Source organism: Leucopleurus acutus (genome assembly GCF_964270905.1).
Source record: "Leucopleurus acutus genome assembly, chromosome: 16".
NCBI classification, from domain to species: Eukaryota; Metazoa; Chordata; class Mammalia; order Artiodactyla; family Delphinidae; genus Leucopleurus; species Leucopleurus acutus.
Genome location: NC_139158.1, coordinates 7,411,874 through 7,420,636, shown reverse-complemented (window position 1 = coordinate 7,420,636; position 8,763 = coordinate 7,411,874). Strand labels below are relative to the sequence as shown.

Below are 8,763 nucleotides of genomic sequence, written 5' to 3'. Positions count from 1 at the left end.
CAGGCCCTCTGGGCTATTTTTGGAACATACCACGTTTATTTCCACCTCAGTGTCTTTGCCCTTGCTGTTCTGCTGCATTGCTCATACCCTACATCTTTCAATGCTTTATCTGCACCCTCTCTTTACTCAGTTTTCTGCTTTAATGTCACCTCTGCACCACGGTGTTGCCTTGACTACTCCATCCAAAATTGGCTCCTTTACACTCTTTAACTCTTTAGTGATTTATTTTTATTCATAGCATTTACCAATATCTAAAATTGTCTCTACCTGAGAGTACTTTTTTTATTAACTTGTTTCCTTAATATCCATCTACTCCACTGGAATGACAGCTTCAAGAGGTACAGGCACATCCCCAGTACCTAGAAGAACACACAGCAGGCATTCATTCAAAAGATATTGATTCGGGTTTCCCTGGTGGCGCAGTGGTTTAGAGTCTGCCTGCCGATGCAGGGGACGCGGGTTCGTGCCCCGGTCCGGGAAGATCCCACATGCCGCGGAGGGGCTCGTGAACCACGGCCGCTGAGCCTGCGCATCCGGAGCCTGTGCTCCGCAACGGGAGAGGCCACAACAGTGAGAGGCCCGCGTACCGCCAAAAAGAAAAAAAAAAGAAAAGATATTGATTCAATCAATCAGTTAAGGACATCTTGAACTTAAGGCAGACTCTTCCTTACAGTTCACCTTGTTGTTGTTGTTGTTGTTGTTTTCTTGGCTGTGTTGGGTCTTCGTTGCTGTGCGCTGGCTTTCTCTAGTTGCGGCGAGCGGGGACTACTCTTCGTTGCGCTGCACGGGCTTCTCACTGCAGTGGCTTCTCTTGTTGCGGAGCACGGGTTCTAGGCGAGCCGGCTTCAGTAGTTGTGGCTCGCGGGCCCTAGAGCGCAGGCTCAGTAGTTGTGGCGCACGGGCTTAGTTGCTCCGCGGCATGTGGGATCTTCCCGGACCAGGGAACGAACCTGTGTCCCCTGCACTGGCAGGCCGATTCTTAACCACTGAGCCACCAGGGAAGTCCCAGTTCACCTTGTATTGCAAAAAAAGCAGTTTGGTATTAGATTTATTTTGGTTTTGTTGTTGTTCTTGTTGTAGTTGTTATACTAGCGTATTTTGTATTGGCACCCTTAGCATACAATGGCCTCACCCAAATTTCTGAACCGGCTCCGCCTCCGTAATTTAAAACTGACTTAGAGACTGAATTTAGCAGCAATGCGTTCAGACACCTGCACTGCCCGTGAACAAGGCCGGGACATTATCATCCTTTTGGTTTCTCCCAGATTATCCAAATGACGGTGAGTGGTGAACCATAGAGACTCATTTTCTCCCTGACCTTTTCTAGACTGGGCCAGGGATATGATAAATCCGTTCTCAGTGTGGACAGTATCATGCCAGAGTGATATAGGCGTCAGATGCCTGGTTCCCACCCCACCTCACCAGCTACTTGGCCCGTTTCAGCTCTCGGGGTTACGGGGAGGAATAAAGATTTGGGACCCCGCGAGCTCTGCGGGCTTCCCCGCTCACAAGTGAATCTGGATCCGGGTTTTTTACTTCCCTCTTACCCTCTTGCTTTGCCTTGCCGCCCACCCCCAACCCGAAACCCACGCCGCCCAGCAGGCGGCCGGCAGACCACCCCAGAGCCCCTCGGGTGCCCGGCCCCGGCAGAAACCCGCCCACTCCCGTCGGCCCCCGCGGCCGCTCCCGTCTCCATGGGAACGAAGGCAGCCAACCGGCGCGGCGGCTTCCGCTCCGCCCTGACGGAGGCGAGGACTCTGGCAGCGCCTGGGGTTCCGGCGGGTCTGCGGGCTGCGGGCCGCGATGCTGAAGGCCAAGATCCTCTTCGTGGGGCCCTGCGAGGTGAGGCCTGGGCCGGCGGGGCGGCAAGCGGGACCCGGGTGGGCGTGGGGCCCAGGAGCCGGGAGCCCAGTCCCACCGCGGCCATCCTGGTGTGCGCCGCTGGCTTCACCGTGAACTCGGTGTTCCCAGACCTCGACCCGGTTGTACTAAGGTCCGAAGGCCCAAGGTAGTGAGTGGCGTTATGGAATCAGAGCCTAGATCTCACGACTCTCCTTTGCGCCTGTGGCTCTCCCTAATGAGATATGTCTATGGAACAAGAAAACCAGGAGGAAAGACTGAACCATTACCTGGTCTTGGAACATTTAGCTTTTCCATGTGGGTGGTGATGGCGGGGGATTAAATCTACCTGTGTACTTCACACCGTACACAAGAATAAAATTCGGATGGACTAAAAAGCTAAATGTGTAAAAGAACAACTGTGGAAGTAGTAAATGAATAACTCTCCAACGTAAACACCCATGAGAATTGCCTGGTGGTCAGTTGCACAACTCGCTGGTCCTATCCCGGAGTTTTGATTCAGTAGGTCTGGGAGGGACCTGAGAATTTGCATTTTGTTGATGCTGGTCGTCCAGGGACCACTTGCTGGGAACCACTGTAGTAGATGAATATATGGAAAGCTATGTTTTTAATCTTGTGACAGGGAAGGTCTTAAACACAACACAAAAGTGAAGAAGCCTTAAAAGAAATGACTGCAAAGTTAAAGCCAGGGGAAAGTATTAGCAAAATGCATGACAAAGAAAGGATTCATAGGTAGAACATACAGGAAAGTTTAAGAATCAATAAAGAAAAGAGAAGCAACTCAAGATAATGTGGCAAAGTCTGTGCACAAGAAATACAACTGACCAATAAGTATGAAAAGTCGCACAGTCACAGAACACAGAACAAACAGATGGCACTTATGTGCTCATCAGTGTGGATGAGAAAAGTTTAGAATATTGATAACATGCAGTGTTAGAATGCTTTCAGGGAACGGAGCATTCTGGGATTGCAATTTTAAATGTGCACAGCTTTTAGCGTGGCAGTTACATTTCTCCAAAGCTACTGTAGCTAAAGACTCCTCCACGTTCCCCATGAGTCCGATACAATGCTGAACAGATAGAAACACCCTCGGTGCCCATCAGTGAGCAAACGTCTGGATAAACTAAGGTACATTCTTACTTTGCGCAGCAGTGAAACAAAATAAGGCAAATCCATGTAAACTGACACAGAGAACTCTCCAAGACTTAAACTGTTAAACAGGCAAGTAACAACAATATGCTCGGAATTATGAAAAGCAAAACCAACACAGATACCTTTTTAAAATGGAAATTCTCAAACATATACAAGGGGAGAGAGCACAGTGAACCCTAGTATCCATTACCTGGCTTCAACAACAGAATTATTTGTGCACATACACATCTCCCTCTCCCTTACTACCCTTCTAATTTACCAGCCTTTCTAGTCCTTAAATGTGCCGCGTCCATTCCTGCCTGGTGCCTTTGAACTAGCTATTCCCTCTGCTGGGAAGCAGGTAAAGTCACCCAGCAGCAGAGCCAGCACTGAAATCTGTGCTCCCGGCAACCCAGAGCAGGCTGTGCCCAGCCAACCAGAGAGAGCCCTCTGCCCTGGTGATCTCAGGGCGGCCGTGGCCTCTACTGCATCCCACCTGGGTCCAGGCTGGCTATTGGAGGGCCTGCTTATGGTTTACTTTTCTGCTCTTCAGCAACGATCTTTCACTGTCTTCATTTTCACAGAGTGGAAAAACTGTTTTGGCCAACTTCCTGACAGAATCTTCTGACATCACCGAATACAACCCAACCCAAGGAGTGAGGTGAGCCCTGACCAGTCCGTGTCCCACGCAGTCCCTGACCATCACCCGCCCCTGACTTTGGCATCCCCAAAGTATAATGTTTCCTAAGGAGAGGTGCTGCTCTTGTTTTTATGTTTAGGATCCTGGAATTTGAGAACCCACACGTTACCAGCAACGACAAAAGCACGGGGTGTGAATTTGAGCTCTGGGACTGTGGTGGCGATCCAAAGTACGTTTCCTTTAGAGCATTTGCTCCATCGAATGATTCAAAAGTCAGCTGCCTGCCAGGCACCTTGGACTTGGGCCTAGCGAGCGCCCTTCCTAGCATGTGTTAGGGGCTCCATCAATTACTGGTGACATGCATCGCTCTTGAAACTTTAGTGACTGGGTTATGATATAGTGAGAGGTCATCCATCCATGATTAATATTTAGACATCATTTTCAAAGTCCACAGTTAGAAACCAGAACCATTGCTAATACGTGGAATCGAAAAAAAATGGTACGAGTGAACTTATTTATAAAACAGAAATAGAGGGCTTCCCTGGTGGCGCAGTGGTTGAGAGTCCACCTGCCAATGCAGGGGACACGGGTTCGTGCCCCGGTCCGGGAATATCCCACGTGCCGCGGAGCGGTTGGGCCCGTGAGCCATGGCCGCTGAGCCTGCGCATCCGGAGCCTGTGCTCCACCACGGGAGAGGCCACAACAGTGAGAGGCCCGCATACCACACACACACAAAAAAAACAGAAATAGAGTCACAGATGTAAAAAACAAACATATGGTTACCAGGGAGGAAAGTGGCGGGGGGCTGATAAATTGGGAGAGTGGGATTGACATATACACACTACTGTGTATAAAACAGATAACTAATAAGGACCTACTATATTAGCACAGGGGACTCAATACTCTATAATGGCCTATATGGGAAAAGAATCTAAAAAAGAATGGATATGTGTATATGTATAACTGGATCACTTTGCTGTATAGCAGAAACTAACAACAGTGTAAATCAACTCTACTCCAATAAAAATTAAAAACAAAACAAATGCAGAAGCCAGAGCCACCTACCCTTCACACTGCATCCTTTTCTGCCACGCAGGTTCGAGTCTTGCTGGCCAGCCCTGATGAAGGACTCTCATGGGGTGGTGGTCGTCTTCAATGCTGACATCCCAGGCCACCTGAAGGAAATTGAGATGTGGTATTCCTGCTTCGTCCAGCAGCAGTTTTTACAGGACACTCAATGTCTGTTAATTGCACACCACAAACCAGGCTCTGGAAGTGACAAAGGAAACCTGGCTTTGGGTAGGAAGCCTGGACTTCTCCTTTCTGCTGTAGTCTGAAATGCTCTGGGCATTTGTATATTGCCCTGTGTCTTGGAAACCAGCAGCCCTGTGCAGTTAAAGAGCATCTGCTGTGTCCTAGACATTTGTTTTTCTTACCACGTAAATCAGAACTGCTGGGTTGGAAGATCTGCTGTACCATCCAGGCCAGGATGCAGACACTTTAAAAGTAGGCAGACACTAAGAGGGGGAAAAAACCTGGTTTTAGCCACTCATCGGTACTATTAGGGACACTCTTTCCTGACTTGCCTTTAAGCTCCAATTTGCATGTGACACACACCATTACAGAGGTGTCAAAGTGACCATAAAAAACTCAAAATTCAGAAATGCCTTCCTCTGGTGTAAGAACAAAGAGGGCCTGGAAGTGGCTTGGAGAGCTGTGATCCTGTTGCCAGGTGGCAGTGTGATGAAACCTTTCTCTGTTAAATTGTGTCAAGCAAGGCACAACTTTATTTTTGGACTTGGGAAAGTTAAAGAAATTGGCTCCTGTACGATTCAGGTCCTGGGACTTCCCTGGTGGTCCAGTGGTTAAGACCCCTCACTCCCAATGCAGGGGGCCCGCGTTCGATCCCTGGTCAGGGAACTAGATCCTGCGTGCCACAATTAAGACCCGGCTCAGCCAAATAAATAAATAAATAAATTTTTAAAATAAGAAATAAAAGACTCAGGTCCTTTGGAGCTAGGAATAGCCCCTCACTAAAAGTTCCTGCCTAATTACATTATTTTCTTTTTTAAGCGCCACCCTTGAACAAGCTGAAGCTGGTGCACTCAAATCTTGAGGATGACCCAGAAGACATCAGAATGGAGTTCGTAAAGTATTTAAGAAGCATAATCAACTCAGTGTCTGAGAGCAGAGACCGGGAGGAGATGTCAATTATCACCTAACCGGCCTTCACCTAGACGCTTCCGCATCCCAAATGAAGTCAATTTCAGTGCAGAGCTGAAATCCATCCACCTACTAAGGTTCTCATCTCCCTTTGGCTGTAGAAGACATTTTCCTTATTTAGCCAAAGGTAACAGTCAGCCAGGGAGTTGACTCATACCATCTATTCTCTGTCCTCAGTTCAGCTGAGAAACTCCTGTTATTGAATTCTGATACCTTTGCCCCAGATCTCTCCAGAGAGCTGGAAAACTGAGGTGGTTTTTTTTTCCCCTTCACATTTTGCCGTACTGTAAAAGTTGTGGAATTGTAACTGTCATAGCCCAGTGATACCAGCAGTAGTTTAATCCATGTACATTGGTTTAAATGTGATTTTCATTCCTTAATCTGTACAATCTGCCTAGGCTATTCTTGAAAAATATTAGCATTTAACCTCTGCAAGATTTTATTTTTATTTAGATGTCTTTGATATCTGGACACCGTATCACACTGGAAGGTGGAATACATATACATCTTCTAAAAACGTTTTTTATTATCTCAGGGGAATTTAATTCTTTTTTTTAAAATTTAATTCTTAAATATTATTTCATGTAATACAGGGAAAAACAATGTGATGTTGTCATAACAACCATTTGTAAAAATAGTCAAAAGATTTAATGCTCAGGATAAGCAAATATGGTGAGTTTATAGCTTATTGTACAAGTGAGTTTGTTTTAGTGATCTTACGAATTATTGTTCTTCCATAATTTGTACTTTTTGAATTTTTTAATACAGCCAACCTGAAAATATATTAAGTAGATCAAAAGTTAGATGTAGGGACTTCCCTGGTGCCGCAGCGGTTAAGAATCCACCTGCCAACTCAGGGGACATGGGTTCCATCCCTGGTCTGGAAGATCCCACATGCCACAGAGCAGCTAAGCCCATGAGCCACAACTACTGAGCCTGTGCTCTAGAGCCCGTGAGCCACAACTACTGAGCCTGCGTGCCCCAACTACTGAAGCCAGTGCGCCTAGAGCCCGTGCTCCACAACAAGAGAAGCCACCACAATGAGACTCCCGCGTACCGCAATGAAGAGTAGCCCCTGCTTGCTGCAACTAGAGAAAGCCTGCACGCAGCAACGAAGTCCCAACGCAGCCAAAAAAAAAAAAAAAAGTTAGATGTAGGTCTTTTCAACTGAGAGTGGAAGAAAAGTAGAGACACAAGAGATGAAATATATGCTTGTCTGCGTTTCACTCTTACAATGAAGAGGGCTGTGTGTGGGCAGTCTGCTTGAGAGAGTGGTGTTGGCAGATAACGACAGTTCCCTGGTAAATTTATTTATTTATTTTTAAATTTTATTTTTATTTATTTATTTTTGGCTGCATTGGGTCTTTGTTGCTGTGTGCGGGCTTTCTCTAGTTGCGGCAAGCAGAGGCTACTCTTCATTGTGGTGCATGGGCTTCTCACTGTGGTGGCTTCTCTTGTTGTGGAGCACGGGTTCTAGGTGCACTGGCTTCAGTAGTTGCGGCACACAGCCTCAGTAGTTGCGGCACACAGCCTCAGTATTTGTGGCTGACGGGCTCTAGAGTGCAGGCTCAGTAGTTGTGGCACACAGGCTTAGTTGCTCCACAGCATGTGGGATATTCCCGGACCAGGGATCGAACCCGTGTCCCCTGCATTTGCAGGAGGATTCTTAACTACTGTGCTACCAGGGAAGCCCCCTGGTAAATTTAGACTGAACTACAGTCAACTCTTAGTAAACTGCCTGGATTATCTGTGAGCACATTTTAGGCCCAGGTTAATTTCCTTCTGCCTGACCTGCTCTCAGTTGGAACTTTTGCAAGGAACACAAGATTACGTTAATGCAAACTGTAGTAAATCTTCTTTACATAATAGCTGCAATAATAATAATTGATCTTGAGACTACAGCTCCAAAACAGAGATTATTTTTATCTGATTTGTAATGATTATCCAAGAGCTCAATAGAAAAATTACCCCAGCAGCTTTCATTTATGTCCATAGCCAGAGCACAACCCTTGTGAGCCCTTGAATCGAGAAAAATGTTTTAAAATTTAAGAGGCCAGGACTTCCCTGGTGGCGCAGTGGTTAAGAATCTGCCTGCCAGGCCAAGGTGTCAGGGTTTGAGCTGCCACTGAAGGATGTTCACTGCAGGTTGATGTGGTTGGATCTCCATGGTAGAAAAGCCCCTCTGACCTCAGTGTGAGGGCTGGATCAGAAGGAGGACGAGTGTAGAGGTGGCTGCTGTCATTCCTTGGTTTGTGGCTCCATCACTCCAGTCTTCAAATCCAGCCAGCATCTTCAAATCTCTCTCTGCTCCATCTTCACATTATCTTCACCTCTATCTGACTCAACTCTCCCTCTACCTCATTCTTGTAAGGATACTTAAAATTGCATTGAGGGCCCAGAATAATCTCCCCATCTAAAGATCCTTAATTTAGTCACATCTGCAAAGACGCTTTTTCCAAGCAAAGTATCATTTACAGGATGTGCACGTCACAGGGAGTGGGGTCTGATGTCTTTGCGGGCCATTATTCAGCCTACCACAGATGCTGTTCACTGAGGCATTAATGGAAGAGGACGAGCAGGTTTGGGGGAGTGACAAAGGACTCAGTTAGGGAGTTAGGGAGTTAGGGACTGGGACAGAACTGGATCCCATGCCCCCACTCTTTCCACTGTCTTGTGTAACTGGGCGGATGAGTTTACAAGTGGACCTGGCTAAGAGTCTCACCCTTTGAGACTGAACCTAGTAAAGCAATAACAACCACAGCAACAACAGCAGGGCAGATAACCATTTTTGGAGCTAAACCATCCAGAAAATGGTTTGCAAGTATGTTGCAGATAGATCTAGCATCATATTTCTTTTCTTTTTTTTTTTTTTTTGCGGTACGCGGGCCTCTCACCGCTGTGGCCTCTCC

General features: G+C 47.0%; 1 protein-coding gene across 1 annotated transcript; it reads left to right on the top strand.

Annotated features, from left to right (window-relative positions):
* The first annotated feature begins 1,747 nt into the window (after nt 1–1,747).
* IFT22 (intraflagellar transport 22) lies at nt 1,748–8,602 on the top strand. Its single transcript, XM_082857335.1, has 5 exons — nt 1,748–1,842; nt 3,576–3,652; nt 3,771–3,860; nt 4,728–4,930; nt 5,705–8,602. Exons 1-5 carry the CDS (start codon nt 1,804–1,806, stop codon nt 5,851–5,853), a joined length of 558 nt encoding a protein of 185 aa, XP_082713461.1. The 5' UTR covers nt 1,748–1,803; the 3' UTR covers nt 5,854–8,602.
* The last annotated feature ends 161 nt before the right edge of the window (nt 8,603–8,763 follow it).

Excerpts from the sequence above, each read along its gene's own strand:
- IFT22 (XM_082857335.1), top strand. The coding sequence starts at position 1,804 with ATGCTGAAGGCCAAGATCCTCTTCGTGGGGCCCTGCGAG. Across the intron at positions 1,843-3,575 it reads TCTTCGTGGGGCCCTGCGAG|AGTGGAAAAACTGTTTTGGC; the intron begins GTGAGGCCTGGG and ends TCATTTTCACAG. Across the intron at positions 3,861-4,727 it reads GACTGTGGTGGCGATCCAAA|GTTCGAGTCTTGCTGGCCAG; the intron begins GTACGTTTCCTT and ends TCTGCCACGCAG.